General features: G+C 42.8%; 1 protein-coding gene across 3 annotated transcripts; it reads left to right on the top strand.

Annotated features, from left to right (window-relative positions):
- Positions 1-5,748: 5,748 nt before the first annotated feature.
- Positions 5,749-16,326, top strand: LOC115681333 (uncharacterized). 3 transcript variants are annotated; one of them, XM_056306838.1, is made up of 11 exons: positions 5,749-5,865; positions 6,527-6,662; positions 6,755-6,937; positions 7,046-7,145; positions 7,240-7,270; positions 8,055-8,094; positions 9,551-9,703; positions 11,099-13,271; positions 13,423-14,770; positions 15,399-15,482; positions 15,836-16,326. In XM_056306838.1, exons 2-11 carry the CDS (start codon positions 6,604-6,606, stop codon positions 15,898-15,900), a joined length of 4,236 nt encoding a protein of 1,411 aa, XP_056162813.1. In that variant the 5' UTR covers positions 5,749-5,865; positions 6,527-6,603; the 3' UTR covers positions 15,901-16,326. The 3 variants fall into 3 exon arrangements, with proteins under 3 accessions (XP_056162813.1, XP_030461105.2, XP_056162814.1); XM_030605245.2 differs by having other exon boundaries at positions 5,755-5,994; XM_056306839.1 differs by having other exon boundaries at positions 5,755-5,994; positions 15,405-15,482.
- The last annotated feature ends 486 nt before the right edge of the window (positions 16,327-16,812 follow it).

Genomic DNA, 16,812 nt, shown 5'->3' on the forward strand with positions numbered 1-16,812 from the left:
CGACCGCCGAAGTGGCCGGCGACACAAACCCTAATTTTTGAAATCTGAGGTTGAGTTGTCGTTTTGGTGGTGGGAAGAGGGAGAAAAAAAAGCTTTAGGGGGGGAAGTTGATGACCAATGGGCCCATGAACCCAACAACATCGGGTGAAGCTTGCCTTGTGCCGGTGGACTTTGGTGTGATTTCGACCCCACTTTTCATGCGGATCACATTCACACAACCTCCAATTTCTCCTTTTTGCTTACCATCGCCATCTGACATAAAGATCAAATACAAGATATATACCTTCGGGGTCGATCTTAACCTCGAAATCATCTAATATGAACCACCGCATCCCCGTTTCCGAAACCCGTTCTAGACCAAAGGATCGCCAATCAATCAATCATGACCCCGAGAACCATAATTGTCTCTTTTCGCGAAAGAGTGAAAAAAAGTAATGTGGTGGGGGGCCCTTCATTGGGGTGCAAATCTCACCCGATCTCAAGAGGGGTTGGGATAACATCCCATGTGATGACAAAGAGGGAAATTAACCCCACACGGGTCTTTTTGCGATGATAATCTTGAGGATGAAAAGATGGACTGAGTTTCCATGTTACCCACGAAACCAAATCCGTCCCTTTTGTCCCTTTTTGTTCGAGAAAAGCCGATGAGCTTTAGGTTGGACAAGCGAATCCCGAACTCACAAGATAAATCGATATAGAAAGTTAGTTCAGAGGAAGATGAATGTAACGAGTTTACGGTGGCGATTTTAGATATATCGTGTTAATTTAGCTAAGCTTTCGTATGTCGTGTGAAAACATAAATGGATCGCGAGAATCGGGCTCTGTACCCTTTTTTCTTTCCCTATTAATCTCGTGTTTGTGGTGACCTATGAGCCAAGACGTTAGTGTGTATGGATCATACACGTCATTATTTGTCTTTGTTGGTGATGCGGCGATGACAAGTAGGCGAGAGAGAGTAAAGGGGGAGTAGCGTGTTTTGTCCCCCTCAGCTACTAGGGATGCCCTCATATTCGCTTCACCCCCATGCAACATTAATTTAACCCGATATAGGGCTATACTAGACGTGTTAGGAAAAAGGCGTATTGCACTCCCTTCTTTCTTTTTGTCGAGGTTGAGTTCCACTTGTAGTCCTTCCACATTGCCCTTTCACGTGTTAATATTTTCAAATTGAGTCATTGAATCGAGTCGCTCGAATCATGATACATTAGAATGGTCGACCGCTAAACATGACTCGAGTGATGATGTAACCCGAAATTGAACGATCTCCCGGAAAAACGGTGGGGAAATTTGATAAGTACCCTTTCAAATCAATACCTCTTTACATTGTTTTGGCAATAAAAACCGTAATTACGCCATGTCATAAAAGAAAATCGGCAATTTCAATTATTGGCCACTAAAGGGCATGATTGCATAAATCAAAACCATACGTAAAAAGAATTTAAACGCGAGAAATCGGAGAACGATAAAACGTAGGTGGAATGATAAGATTTGAACTCAATTTTATTTCGTTTTACTAATGCGAGTGGGGGGGGGGGGGGGGGGGCATGTCCCATTTTCTTTCTTCTTTTGCCCAAGCATTTCCGGTTGAAAAAAAAAGGGTTAATACCACGAAAAACCCTAAACTTGTACACTTGTGACACATTTACCCAAAACTATTTTTTTGATCATAAAAAACTCTAAACTGGTATACCTGTGACAATTTTATCCCAAACATACCACAAAAAACCTTAAACTGGTACACATGCGACAATTTTACCCTGAACTAATTTTTAATATTATTTTTTTTATTTTTTTGAATTTTTTTTTTCTTTTTTTTTTTTTCTTCACCTTCAACCTCTGGCTGGCCGCCGGTCCGACGACCAGCCAGAGGCGGAAGCTGGCGAGGGCTGCCCTTGCCGGCGTCGGGCGGCCCTCGCTCGACGCTGGATCTGGCGAGGGCGACCCTCGCCTGCGTCGGGCGAGGGCCTCCCTCGCCAGCGTCGGGCGGCCCTCGCCGCGTCGGGACGGCCCTCGTCTGCGTCGGGCGAGGGCCGTCCTCTCCTGCCCAGGGCAAGGGCGACCCTCGCCCGACTCAGGCGAGGGCGGTCCTTGCCCGACACAGGCGAGGGTCGCCCGATGCAGGCGAGGGTCGCCCTCGCCCGATACCGGCGAGGGTCGCCATCGCCGGATCTGGCGAGGGCGGCCCTCGCTGGCTTCCGCCTTTGGCTGGTCGCCGGACCGGCGACCGGCCAGGGTCTGAAGATGAAAAAAAAAAGAAAAGAAAAGAATAAAAAATAAATAAAAATTCGAAAAAAATATTAATATTTTAATTCATGGTAAAATTGTCACATATGTACCAGTTTAGGGTTTTTTGTGGTAAGTTCAGGGTAAAATTGTCACAGGTGTACTAGTTTGGGGTTTTTGGTGGTCAAAAAAATAGTTCAGGGTAAAATTGTCACAGGTGTACTGGGTTTGGGGTTTTTTATGGTCAAAAAATAGTTTGGGGTAAATGTGTCACAAGTGTACCAGTTTAGGGTTTTTCGTGGTATTAACCCAAAAAAAAATGGCTTGGGTAGGATGAGGGCGCGATGTGTCAGGGACAGCTGTCGAGCTGTCACTGGCGAGAGAGGAATTTTTTATGTTTCAGCAAAAAACAAAGGGACTGTCAACTCGAGCCGGACCAACACGTCATCGTTTTTTCGGCCAACCAAAAAATAGAAAAATAAAGAAAAATTGGGGTGGTGGTGGCTTTTCTTTCAACCACAAATAGGCACGTTCCGATGAAAGCGAAGGTCGGGAAATCTCCCGCGCCGATTTTACGAAAAGAGGAGAACCCAAGAGCTCGAGGAAGCGACACGTGGCAGTGTGCATTGGAATCCCTGTTGCTAAAGTGGGTTGCAAGGCTTAGCGATGTTGAACAATTCTAAGGTGTTCGTTGATGCTTTTTGTCAAACCCAAAAATACAATCCTCCCAAGTGATCTTCTCTTTTGTCATTTGCCCCTTTGTTTAGAGATTTGGATACTCTTAAGGTCATGCGTGAGGGGGGTTGGCGTCGCCTGTACAGGCTATGCTGGTTTGCGCCCCATCTCGACTGATTTACCTTTTTAGGTAAAGCGAGAGCATATGACCCATACTCGTTTGAGGAAAGTGCATATGGTGGAGCATGGTTACGAAATTGGTGCACAAACATCTCATAAGTCAGATGTGATCTTAAATACTGCTTTAGTAGAGTGTTCGGCGGTGTTGTGATTGATTTCTCGATGGAAAATTTGATGCCGCAAGAAGATCCTCTTTCAAATAATTCTATACCGAGTTTTTCTATGTCGTTTAAGATTTCTAGTATCTATCTCCATTTGATCACTTTAAAATGACTTTTATTGCCATGCAAAGTTCATTAGTGCTCACTGAACTTGAGCAATATTTTTCAATCAACGAGGTCGCTGAATTTTGATTTTCAATTACTCAAAGTATCGAAGTTTGATATTTCTTGTCTACAATTTACGCGCTCTTTGATTTGAAATCGACAAGCATACTAATGAAATGACGACGCGATGTCCAAGTGACAATGACACGGGCCCATGTGTGCATTTCAATAAAATAGAATTCCCTTTTTCTGCTCGATGCGTGCCAATTAAAGCGAACTTCTTTTTGATATTCAAGAGGCACGACGGCGAATGTTCAGGTTATCTGGAGGCTCATAAAATACCTTACAAAGATTTCGCGATTCGATGAAGCCTAAAGCTTTTGACCTATGCAGTTGGCTCGGAATTCAGAGAAGTCTGCGTGCAGCCAGCGGGACTCCGAACGAGCAAACCTCGCAACCTCTAAGTTCACAAATACTTAATAATGGTGAGGGCGTGCAGCAGCAGTACGCGAGGGGGCGTGATGCAGTTGGCGGAGGGGCAGCATGGTAAAAGCGCGGGCACGAAAGCAACATAACTGATTAATTAATCTCCGGTCAAATAATTACCCAGCAAAGGAAAGACCAAAAGAGAAGGGATCTTCGCAAGTACTACTATATAACAAAAGAGGAAAAGAAGGACGTGACCGATGCCCGTGGCTCGGTGCTTCGCCTTCACGACACCCTCGGCCACCTTCGCTCCCTTCCTCCCCCGAAGAAACCGTTAAATGTCTCCCCCCCCTCTTTGATTGATTGCTTAACGCAAAGGGAAAGGGAACAGTTTGACTATTCACCTCCCTCGTTGGCGCCCGCCGAATTGGCGGAATTGCCCTCGGCGCGGAGCCGGTCGTGGTCCATTTTGTGGAGAGAAAGCGCCCCTTGCGGTATGGTTAAGGAGGCGTTTTGATGGGCGATGGCGACGTTCTTGAGGGGAAAAAAGTGGGCTCTCTCTCTCTCACTCTTTTTTTTTTTTTAACTGAGATGGCGATCTGGTGGCGGGATAGTCGGTGGTGTTCCGGAGCACGCTTGAACCCCGAATTGGAAGCAAGTATCGAGTGCGTCCGGATTACGTGGGCGCGAATTACATTCACCGTTAAGATCAAACATGTATTTCCTCGTTCAACGGTACGTGCGAGCTGGGCTTACGTGTGTCGGGGTTCAATCGAGATTGGCTTGGTCCCCCGTCAGATCAGACGCGTCTCGTCTCTTCTGACGGTAACGTGTGAATTGGGCTCACGGGGTCAACCGAGATCTGTCCTCCCCCTCATTTGGTAGCGCCCATTAGAGTGGACTAAAATTGCACCAAATGCACGTGGGTTTCTTGATGTAATTCTTTCTTTCTTTTTTTTTTTTTTTCGTTTGGCATGTGATTTCTTGATGTAATTCGTCGGGTCAAGGCGTTGAAGAGTTTAGGTAAATTGGTTTCGTTAATTGAATGAACGCAATCAATGGGATTCACTGAGCGGACATTCTTTTTTCGATGAGGGGTCTTGTTTTTTGTCGCACAAAATGAGGGGTTTGATGATAGGGTATAAGAACGAGAACGACTATGCCCACCATACACGGGAGTAGAATAGTTTGTCCAACTTGTCGAGAGAAAGGAAAATCACTTTCTTCTGAAAAAGAAAAAGAGCAACTCTCATTTTCTAGCTTTATGCATAGTATCCCCATTTAGCAATGTAAAAGAATCCCTTGGTCGATTATACCGTGTATGTCTTTCTCCGGTCATCTTGCATGTCATTAAAGATTTTGCTCAGTTTGCTTCATCTTAAGCAGACTGATCGTATTATATCGAAGTATATATTTCGAACGATTAATCACAGACACGCATGTTTTGAACGCGGGATCGATGCAAAAAAATATGAAGGCGCTTTGGACTTTCGCGATGCGTAATGACAGGAGCAAATCGTGCTAGAGGAAAACCCAAGAAGAGGAGTCCAAATTTTCGAATAAACTCTCTTTCATTTCTCTTGTCAAAAAACAAACGAAATGGCGACCGGCTTTTCCTCCCTCGCCGCAAGCAGAATTCAAGGCGCTGGGGGTGCGTGCTGGATGACGTTTTGCTGGAAAATTTCAAAAGAAAAAATGTGGGGGAAAAAAAAACACAACGAAAAAACAGGGGGCGCTGTAGCTAGGGGCATTTTGGTCATTTGCCAAACTGACCAGAGCCCTTTTTTATCTTTCAAATTTTTTTGGCAGAGAGAGAGAGAGAGAGAGAGAGAGAGAGAGAGGGAGGGACACTCACTCCCGAATTCGCACAAAACAGAGCGTCTGTCCGAAGCGCACCAGAAAAAAAGAGAAAAAAAAACACACACACACGCACGCTCGGGGTGTGTTTGGTTTCTCTCTCCTTCCGCCACCATCAGGTCCATCGCCACCACTTTCTCTCTCTACTGTATCTTCAAGGTGTAGAGAGGGAGAGGGAGAGGGAGAGGGAGGTACATTTGAGGAATGAGTAAAGCAGGAATAATGCAGTCACTGTTAGGTTAGTTCCTCGAGAAAAAGATTGTGCTGCTGCTGCTGCTCACGACGGGAGTTCAAAAAAAAAAGAACCACTCGAGAAGGAGGAGGGGGGGGGGGGGGCGCGATTCATCGGAGAGCAGTGCCGGAGCTGGTGAGTCCCCCGATGCGCGAAGCTTTAGCGATTGAGAGCAATCGGAAGATCTCTCTGCTCGATTTGTCGGTCTCGGGCGGGTGTCGGCTCCGATTTAGTTTTTGGAGCTCGAGCGTTTCGCGTCCTGCGCTGTGTGGTTCTGCGTGTCCGCACGTGCCATTGGTCGGTGTCCGCGTCCTGCGTGATGGATTCGAGCTGCATTCGTTTCGGTTTCTTTCGTGGAATCAGATCTGGGTTTTTCGCGACGTCGTGTGGGTTGCCGTGGGTGTGTGTTGTGGTCCGCGAGCTGGAATTTTGCTGCATTTTGCTTGTCGTTAGATTTTGATGGAGATCTGTTGTTCGTACGAGTGGGACGGTGGACTTGGTGGATCATTTGTTCCTCTGCTCGCATCGTGTGTTTCATGTTCAATTGCAGTTGGCTGATTTGGTTAACCTTTTGTGTGTCATTTGTCGTCTTCGACTGTGCTGCATTGTGCCTTCGAGGTGCTTTTTTTTTTTTTTTTGGCTTTTCTGATTATGCTGACGGCTACAGGGATCTAGGGGTGGGGATGTGTGTCCTGCTAAATGAAAAGGTGGAGGATAAATTGAGTAGATAAAAGCCCTGGAAGAATGAAATCGGAAATGCCTCTCGATCATGCCGTCTTCCAGCTATCGCCAAAGCGTTCACGGTGAGAGAGTCTTTCGATGGTTTTGCGTAATCTATATTTCGATTGTTGGTGCTTTGATACTCTCGTTATACAAATATTTCCTTTTTGGGTAGGTGTGAATTGATTGTTTCTAGCAATGGGAATTCTGAGAAGCTGGCATCGGGTTTAGTAAAGCCATTTGTAGCCCATCTAAAGGTTGCTGAAGAGCAATTTGCCCGGGCGGCGCAGTCGATAAAACTTGAAACGAGGAAGCATAATAATGGGGAAACATGGTTCACAAAGGGAACTCTTGAGCGGTAATGCCCATCTCCCTGTGTTTATCAGCCTGCAAGAACAACTGTGGTGCTGTGCACTTTCATAAAGTTGTTGGTGTCTTTAATTCTGCGGGCATTGTTTGTTTTCAGGTTTGTTCGCTTTGTTAGTACTCCAGAGGTTATGGAACTGGTGAATACATTCGATGCAGAAATGTCTCAATTGGAAGCAGCTCGAAGAATCTATTCGATGGTAATCTACCTGTCATCTTGGTGTGGAGTCTTCATGATTAAATTGGGAAGCCAATATTATTAATCCAGCTGACTTCCAAAACTTACTGTATCAGGGGTCTGGGGATCAAAATTCTGATGCCTCAGGTATGTCGTCCAACCTAATCAGGCCTGGCTTGGTTATTCTTAATACTGTTGAAAATCTGAGCACAAATACTGAAATAGATTTTTTTCCTCTCGACGTATATGGATCTATGTTTCCCTTTTTGTGAATCTTTGGGTACCATCCTTGGATATCTATATAGATCCAGCTTTCTTTGGAGAATGTTCATGTCATTGAGTGGTGTGATATATGCAGTCACTTAACTGCAGCAATTGCGATTCTCCTCAAGTTTCTGCATTTGGATGTCCCTGAACTCTATAATTTGTTTATCAATATCATCATGTAGCGTAATATAAATACAGAAGAGTTTGGATCAAGAAATGGGAACATTGTGCTGAGCAGGGGTACTGGGACGCTTCATGAAACTTGTGTGAACTATTTTAAACCAAAAATATGCTTTTTCCTGTGTCAATCTCATCAAATATCTCTGTTGTTTTCAAATATAAGCAATGTTGATTTCCCACATCCAAAAGGGAAGCGAATTTTGCCTATCAACTCATGATAGGCAGAGATTGTGTAACAAATGATTCGTCTTTGAAAACAATCAATATGGGATACAGTCTCCACAATTTGTCTTGTAATACATATAATTGATACAGGCGTTGTCAAGATGCATACTTTAGAAGTTTTTAGGAACTTGGGGTCTCATCAATTTAAGAATGTTTGAAGCTGATTGGATTCTCAATGCTACAACTGGTGGAACTAGGACTGATGGGAAAACAACTGCGTTATATTTGAACTTTATTTATGATACATTCTTTCTTCCAGGTGGCGATGAAGCAGGAATCGCAGCAGCTGATGCAACAAAGTAATTATCTTTCGTCATTTTATTAAAAAGCCATCTGACTGAAGTTATAATTTTTCTAAACTTCTTCAGAAAATCTCACTGAATCTGCAGCGATAGTTAGTGTAGCTTTGCCTGTAAAGTTGGTCTGTATTGAACTTGTTGAAGTATCCCATGTCGTTTGCCTAGTGGTTTATAACGATCTGGTATTCATGTAATATCCCTCCACATAATAGCTTGCATCATTGGGCTGGATATTTTAGCATAATTTCAAAACTAAGTTTTAGTTCTTCATGCCCCATTTAATGTTTCATTTTGTTTGTGGTTCTTTTTATTTATCTTAATCGTCATTCTTCAACTCCACATGCATTCTTTATGTGGTTTGATTTGATTTGTATGTGTTAAGGAGTGTTAAAGTAATTATTGTTTTTTTTTATGGTAAAGAATTAAAGTAATTATTGTTTATTACTTTACAAAAGAAAAAAACCAATTCTGTTAACATTTCCAGCCCGAAAGCTTAAATTATTAGGTGGAGAGAGCCTATATGAGTATAGATGATAAACACCTCCCTCGACATCTAATTTTGTTGCGCAATTATCAATTTCCATCGGTATCTTTTATATTCTTTCTGTCCATGGCAGCCAGGCTGGATCTATAATAGTTTTTGTTTGGGAGGGGTTGTGGGGGGAAAAGTTACGCGTGCTTATGTTATAATTAAAAAAGCACATTCATGTCATTTGCTATATTTAACAAGTATTACCGAATATATATGAAAATTTGCTTCTTCAGAATTTCACAATTGCAGATGACACACCTCTAATAATAGTTTTTGAATATCTGTTTGTATATCATTTTTGTTGGAAGCGGTCATTTAATTAGTCATCAAAAGGGATTTTAATTCTACCAAAGTAGGAGTGGATTCAAAGTAAGAATATTACTAATTGTAAGGCCCCCCTGTAGTCTGCTGTTAGATGTCAGCCATAAAAGAAAAGGGGTATTTAGGGAAAAATTCGTCTTCCAGATTTTCACACATAATTATCTGTTCCTTTTTTTATTTATTGTGAAATGATTTTAATTTTACCCAATGACTTGGATTTCCATGACATGAGCATTAACATGTTTGCTACAATTGATTAATCTTTAAGGTAAATGGAAACAAGAACAGCTTCGCTTTTCGTGATGCAGTTCTGGTTCATTTGTTTTACTGAGAGTTCTCTTTAGCAGACATTGATTAGTCACACCAAGTATACATAGCCTATGGTCTTTATTTTGCTGTTGTCATTCTGAAATCCCATAAAATCTCTTGCTAAGGTATATAGCTACTATCGAACATGTGCATCTGTCCATCCATCCACTCAGCCGTGCACATACTTTTCTGTCACGTGCATGCATGTTTTGGTTGCATGAGAAAGCTAGTTGCACTTTTTTCAAACCTCATGATATTTCCATTTCCTTTTTCTAATTTCTTCTGATTATTCAGGAAGGAACTTCTGAGGGCTATTGATGTAAGGCTTGCCGCAGTTAGGCAGGACTTAACCACTGCATGTACTCGAGCTTCTGCCGCTGGTTTTAACCCTGACAGTGTCTCTGACCTCCAACTCTTTGCAGATTGCTTTGGAGCTAATCGACTGAAGTAAGAAACTACTTCTATATGATTGATCCTTCTGGCCTACTTTTATTGATCTAGGCCAGTCTTGAGACTCAGGACCCTATTGATGCCCCACATTCAGACCCTTTCACTTGCTCGTGTTGTTCTCAATCTTTTCTTCTTCAATAGTGTTATCATGCGTGAAGTTTCTCAGTTTGAAATGCTTCTTGTAGAAGCCGATGGAATGATCTAAACATTTAGTTGGGAATACTATGGTCGCTTTCTGGCCCCTTAGTTTTTGGTATAGATACGGCTGTTTCTTTTCTTAGCTTTTTGAACAGCTCGCAATTTTTATGTTTCCTTTGACGATTTTGTTCTCCTTTTTCCATATATGATTTCTACTAAAAGTGCACTGAAGCATTATGTGGGTGTCAAAGGCTCTGCTTTATTTGTTAGTGACAACTTTGCAAGCTTGAGGCTTTGTATATTTCTGCTAAATGTTTGATTAATGATGAGAAGCATTTGCTGGAGGAAATACAGTGCTTAATTGCTGGGTTCAGAACTTTAGCCGAGAGCTATCATCCAAAACTGTGGTGTTGATACTCATGCCCCTACACAATAGATTCACATTTAGTGGCCTCACAGATTCTATTTACAAATGCTCGACAAAGATTATGCTGAAGTATCATGTAAAGAGTGGAAGTTATCTATGACTCCCATTAGCGTTTCTCATATCGAAAATTCCACTAGAGGATTTGCTGTTTATGGAGTGGGAATTCCCACTTGATGGGGTCATGAGCTCATCTCTTCAGCTGTTTTTGTTTATTTATTTCTGAGGATAAGAAAGCACCTTTCATCTTTGGTGAGGCAGAAATTTGCAGACTCCGATGTGTTCCATTGTCCTTGTGAAAACCTTTCTGCAAGTGAGGATAGAGGCCTTGGATGGCTGTACTGTTCTCTGATGCTGGTGTCTGCTGGGTCAGTATATATGTGCACTTAATCAACCAGGACGTTTCTCACTGTCACGTTCATCCACTTCCTCCAAATCGCATGTTACTCAATTTGGTTGACCGATACAAAATCCTAATTTGTCCTGTTGTCTCCCAAGTTTATACTTGCTTGAATTTTATAGGAACAGAAGTCCAGGGAAGAAAGAATTACCATCGTCCTTGTTTAGAATCACAAGCAGACACACAGATGTGATCGTTGATATAATGTGGGGGTTATAATGATCTTAGAAGTTGCGGTACCACATTTTATGGCAGGTCTTGTAAAGTGATTGAATGTTTACTCGTTCAAGAACAGCTCTTATCTTCACTCTTTTTTCCCCTTAGTAATTTTTCTGTTATAATTTGTTAGACAACATACTTGTACTAGCATGTTCATAGTTCTGATTCCTTTCAAGTGTTTTGATCGTGAACTATGTTTGACTTTGTGTAGTGAAGCTTGCTCCAAATTCCTGTCGCTGTGCCAAAGAAGACCTGACCTGCTCCCCTTGTGGAGGTCAGGCGCTGTTGAGAGAGGAATCAGATCTTCATGTGAATCTGACATGTCCCTTGATGATCCCACAGAAGATCAAACTGCACCATCTCAGCCCCTGTTAGTGCATTCAAACAGACACTCGATTGACCAAGAGCTATGTGCTGCCCAAACTGTGGGAAAGCAGTCAGACCAATCAAAAGCCTCCACTAGTCAACAAACCAAGGCCTTCACTACATTTCCTACCCAAAATGATAATTCGAATGAGAAAGACACAGAAGCAAAAGAGAAAAAAGATGAAGAATCACCAACAATCCAGGTAAGTCAACCGGGTAGGCGGCTCAGCGTTCAGGACCGCATAAATCTCTTTGAAAGCAAACAGAAGGAGAATTCTACCAGCGGTAGTGGTAGCAAACCTTCTGCGGGCAAGTCTATTGAGCTGAGAAGGCTCTCCTCTGATGTTTCGTCGGCACCTACAGCAGCTGAGAAGGCTGTGTTGAGGAGATGGAGTGGTGCAAGTGATATGAGTATTGACTTGACTGCTGACAAGAGAGAGAACAATGGCGAAAGCCCTTTGTGTACGCCCTCCTCAACTTCTATTTCTCAGGAAAAATGTACTGTTTTTTCTGCTTTGTCTGAGGATAGAGACCAAAAGGTTTTAACTGATAGCACCGGTTCTTTTAAAAGTGATAGTAAGAGTGACTTGGGTAAATTTGGCGATACTGGACAGAAAGAGCATGCTGAACTGCAGACCCCTGTCTGCTTATCAGGAAAAGAAGATGAGACAGTTGGTGGAAGCACCAGTCTGAAGGATCTAGCAAGTTCAGTGACCCAAACTAGGCTCTTTACTGGTAGGGTACAGCAGATAGGGGTAAGCAGTCTGGAGGGTGCAGAAGAAAAGGTTAACTCCTTATCTGGAGGTGAAGGTGGTAGAAACATAGAATTGGTGGATGCTGAGGTGCAACTGGTGGGCTCTGCATATAAAAAGGAAGGAGCTGGGATGAAAAACCAGGCTGCTCCCAAGACTAAAACTGGAGGTTCTCTGAGCAGGGTTGGGGATGTGACATCCAAAAGTAGAAGTGGGAATGGAATAGATGATCCGGCCATAAAAGATCCACCACAGGTTAAATCCCACCCTAGGGGTTTCCATGGACATTCTCGATCTTTTTCTGGGCAAATTGAAGGGGGCATAGGACTTAAAGCTAGAGAAATGCAAGAAAAAGGAATAAGTGGGGATCAATTGACAACACAACCAAAATGGAGATTCTTTACTGGGGAATCTGAAGAAGCAGCTACGGACTTGGTGGCACCTGTGAAGGTGCAAACCATGGCGGAAGAATCTCATATCCCGAAACTGAAGTTTCAAAAGCCAGTTACAACTGCTTCTGAGCAAATTAAGAGGACTCAAGGAAAGAAGGATGAGGGCGGCTCCTCATATGTGAATAGTAAATTACCTTTTCCCAGTATAAAGGCTCTTGAAAGTCAAGAGACATCGGCTATGCCTTCATCAAACCCAATGGAGCAAGTTCAGAGGGTGCGGCAATCTAAAGGAAACCAGGAACTCAATGACGAGCTTAAGATGAAGGCTAATGAGTTGGAAAAGCTCTTTGCAGAACACAAGCTTCGCCTTCCTGTAGATCAGTCCAGCTCCGCTCGAAGGAGTAAACCTGCTGAGTCCCAGATAGAACCAGTGGCGTTGCAGCATAAGAAATCAGCAGTCCAAGAGGTAGCTCCTGTTAAACTGCCTGAGAAGAACTTAGCGATTGACTTAAGTGGGAATTCAGATAAGGTGACGGACTTCCATACTCCTCCGTCAATGAAGATGTTGGATAATCAGGACGCCGACACTCTTAGGAGGAACTTTTCTGACCTTAGTTTCTCTGATGATTCTAGAGGAAAGTTCTATGAAAAGTACATGCAGAAAAGAGATGCAAAGTTGAGGGAAGAGTGGGGATCTAAGAGGGCAGAGAAGGAGGCAAAACTGAAAGCCATGCATGATAGCCTTGAGCGAAGTAGAGCTGAAATGAAGGCTAAGTTTTCTGGTTCAGCAGAGAGACGTCAATCACTCTCCAGTACTCGTCAACGTACTGAGAAACAGAGATCATTCAATACGCGATCAAATGTGAAGGAGCAGGTACTAATGTGAATGAGTTTTTGAAAAACCCCAAAAATTATTGGTAGGTAAAATATGGCGGATTCTGCTGTATTAAACTTGAAACCAAAAAATTTGGCAGTAAATAAATTTTGAGGAATTAACTTCAGTGAAGTTTTATTTCTGATGTCAGCAAACTGATCTTGTTCAAAGTGAAGAGGAGGAATTTGAGGCATATCCAGATGATGGTGTTTCTAGAAGCAACCAGATGAAGAAGCCTTTTCCGAACCGTAACTTGTCTTCGTCGACTCCTCGCAGTTCAGTAGCACCGGGTTCAAGGTCTTCGGCAAGGGCTTCCAACTCTCTTTCTGGGAGACGAAGGGCACCTTTAGAAAACCCTCTTGCGCAGTCCGTCCCCAACTTCTCTGATTTCAGGAAAGAAAACACTAAGCCCTCCTCCGGCATCAGCAAAGCACCAAATCGTTCACAAGTGAGAAGCTATGCTCGAAGCAAGAGTAATGGCGAAGATCTGCCTCTTGTCAAGGAAGAGAAAACTCGGCGATCTGAGTCTTTAAGGAAAAGCTCTGCTGGTCCTGTTGAGTTTAAGGACATGTCTGCTTCGCACGATGATGTGGCTATTTTGGCTTCACTGGAATCTGATCAAGGACAGATGGATCATAGTGTTCAAGACAAATTCTCAAAAAATGGTAATTCAAAGTTTTTCCACGGAAAGGGTAATGGAGTTGGTCCTGGCGTAGGATCTAGCAGTGCAAGGAAGGCTTCAACGACATCTGAAAATTTGATGAATGATCACGATTTTGATGACTCAGATTTTGTGGCTGATGATTTGGTAGACATGCCAAAAGAGGAAGATGATGATGATGATCCTGACATTGTAGCAGTCCAAGATTTTGCCAATGGGAATTCGAGGTTGAGCCAGGACTCGGATGATTCGGTGAAATCTGGGTCTGAAATTGATGATTCATTGAGATCTATTTCTCAAGTTGACCCTGCTGCTATTAGTGAATTTGCTGCTTCTGTGCCATCAAAATTCCATCCGACAGGTTCCCTAAAGGATTCACCCTGTGAAAGCCCAGTCTCATGGAATTCACGCATTCAAAATTTGTTTTCCTATCCACACGAGACTTCAGATATTGATGCTTCCATGGATTCTCCAATTGGAAGCCCTGCGTCATGGAACTCCCATACTCTGGGCCAAGCAGAGGTTGATGCTGCACGAATGAGAAAGAAATGGGGGAGTGCGCAGAAACCTTTTCTTGTTGCTAATTCTTCCTATACTCAGTCTCGCAAAGATGTGACGAAAGGCTTCAAACGGCTGTTGAAGTTTGGCAGAAAAAATCGGGGGACTGATAGTTTGGTGGATTGGATATCTGCCACGACCTCAGAGGGAGATGACGATACTGAAGATGGAAGAGATCCTGCTAATAGGTCATCAGAAGATTTGAGGAAGTCAAGAATGGGATTTTCCCAGGGTCATCCATCTGATGACAGCTTTAATGAGAGTGAGTTAACTGAACAGGGTAAGTTTTCATGGAGTGTGACATAACATGCGAGCTGATGGTAGAGAATTACTCCTTGTGAGGTCTCTAGGTTTGAATTGCTTCTAGTTAAATTTCTGGTGGCATCTTTTGGCTAAATAGTCTTTTGATATCATCAGCAGGATGCATGTCACTTGAGATCTGCTTAGTTATTTTTTCTTTCTTAGTTTGATGCCAAAGCTTTTGTTACCGAGGGCTTCATAAGCTGTTAGCTTGATATGTAAGTCTAATCATCATTTTTCCAGATTTGTATTCTATTTGGCATCTGTGATGTTGCTGCTGAACGTTTGATTGACTTGTCTACTCATTTGCATCATGGATAGATCTGTGAGGAGAAGAGGTGAATGATATTCTGTGTTTTTGTTGATTATCTTACCAAATATATTAAATGTTCTGTCAAATGACCTCGTCATTCTCCCAGGAAGAGTTTTGATATCCTGGTTTACCGTTTATTATGTCATCCCAAAGCAAAGTTACCAGGATTGTTTTATCATTCCTGCCTGTTGAGGGTTGTCAATTTCATCTACGCAAGAACTTGCTTTGGTGCTTCAGAAATGGAGACAAGCTTCATGCAGGTTCTCATGTTGATTGAATCTCTCTTTTCTTGCAGTTGAAGCCTTAGGTAGCTCCATACCAGCTCCTCCTGCAAACTTTAAACTGAGGGATGATCATATCTCAGGAAGCTCTTTGAAAGGTGACTTTTTCTACTGATAGTGAGACTTTCCTTTTCTTTCACTTAAGATTATATTCACAGATATTATTTGCCTGTCCTAAGATACCTTTGTCCTGTCGAAGTTGTTTCGACCCCTTGCTGTGTGGGATGATCCCACTTTGTTGGAAAAAGTCTGTCAATGAACTGTGATGGAAGAGCCTAAGGGGACTTACTCTTCTACAATTAGATTAGCCCAAGTGCTCCTCAATTTGCGAGTCATTATTTTCGATGGATTTATGACAATCCTTGATTGTGCCCCCAATTTTTCCTGATATCATTAGCCCCGCCGATTTTATTTCGATAGTGTTTTGACATTTGAGTTGGGAAACTTGCAGCCCCCAGATCATTTTTCTCTCTTTCAACATTCCGGAGCAAGGGAAGTGACACGAAACCTAGGTGATCATCTGTAGTTTGTAGCCCGAGGGCATGCTTGAAATCGTCGAGGGGTCCACTGGAGAGGCTGCTGTCAGACTCAGATACAGATGCTTGATATTGGCATGATATAGTCTACTGTGTAAGATTCGTTACTATTCGAGTCATGTATATCTTTGTGAATGTGCGAAGACACTCTGGTGATTTAGTCAGTTATTTAGGTAGTCACATGTCGAAATATGTTGTATATTTGTCTTGGACGCAAGTTCGCCTTCTGGCGCAACTTCCTCATGATTTTGGTAGTCCAGGGGCTTTCCTTTTGCCCTTTATATTCGTAGCTTTGTGTGATGTACATCAGATGGGACACTTGTTAGCGTCAAAGTCGTCGACATTGTACCGAGATAGATGATACCGCGGAGCAACAGCTTATAAAAGATGAGGATTGTTTCTCTTATTTGACTTCTCCTTTCGTTTTTGTCCGCCTGAATCATTTGGTTTCGTTCTTTCGTTCCGTCTCTTGCTTAATTCTCTGATAGTACAAATATGATTCTGTTCGGCATTGGTTAGCTCGATTCTCTGATAGTACGAATATGATTCTGTTCGGCGTTGGTTAGCACAGTGTTTGGCAAACTTTGGAATGGCGACGTGACATGATATAGTTGTAAAATATAGATGGTTGTGAAGGAGTGGTTTTTCCAACTACTAGGTAGTCGTTGAGCCCTATGGAATGGTTTAAGTGACCGTCTCCTTTGAATCCGAGCCGCTCAATAATTAGTAGTTTGACTAGCGGAGACAACCAATCAATAAATAAGGTTTCTCTTTATTAGATGGTGTACCTGCTTGATATGGTTCATTGTCGCATTATGCTCTTAATATCTACGTTTAATTTAGTGTGTGGTACGTGACATCCACTAACGTTCGAGTTGTTGGTGGTCAAAAG

Source organism: Syzygium oleosum, unplaced genomic scaffold, assembly GCF_021117445.2.
Source record: "Syzygium oleosum isolate NSW1041296 unplaced genomic scaffold, Sole_v2.1 Sole_v2.48, whole genome shotgun sequence".
Classification (NCBI taxonomy): Eukaryota; Viridiplantae; Streptophyta; class Magnoliopsida; order Myrtales; family Myrtaceae; genus Syzygium; species Syzygium oleosum.

Bases quoted from the DNA above. Each gene is read 5' to 3' on its own strand.
- LOC115681333 (XM_056306838.1), top strand. From the start codon at position 6,604: ATGAAATCGGAAATGCCTCTCGATCATGCCGTCTTCCAGCTATCGCCA. The intron at 6,938-7,045 runs GTAATGCCCATC...GTTTGTTTTCAG, and splicing joins ACAAAGGGAACTCTTGAGCG to GTTTGTTCGCTTTGTTAGTA. The intron at 8,095-9,550 runs GTAATTATCTTT...CTGATTATTCAG, and splicing joins GCAGCAGCTGATGCAACAAA to GAAGGAACTTCTGAGGGCTA.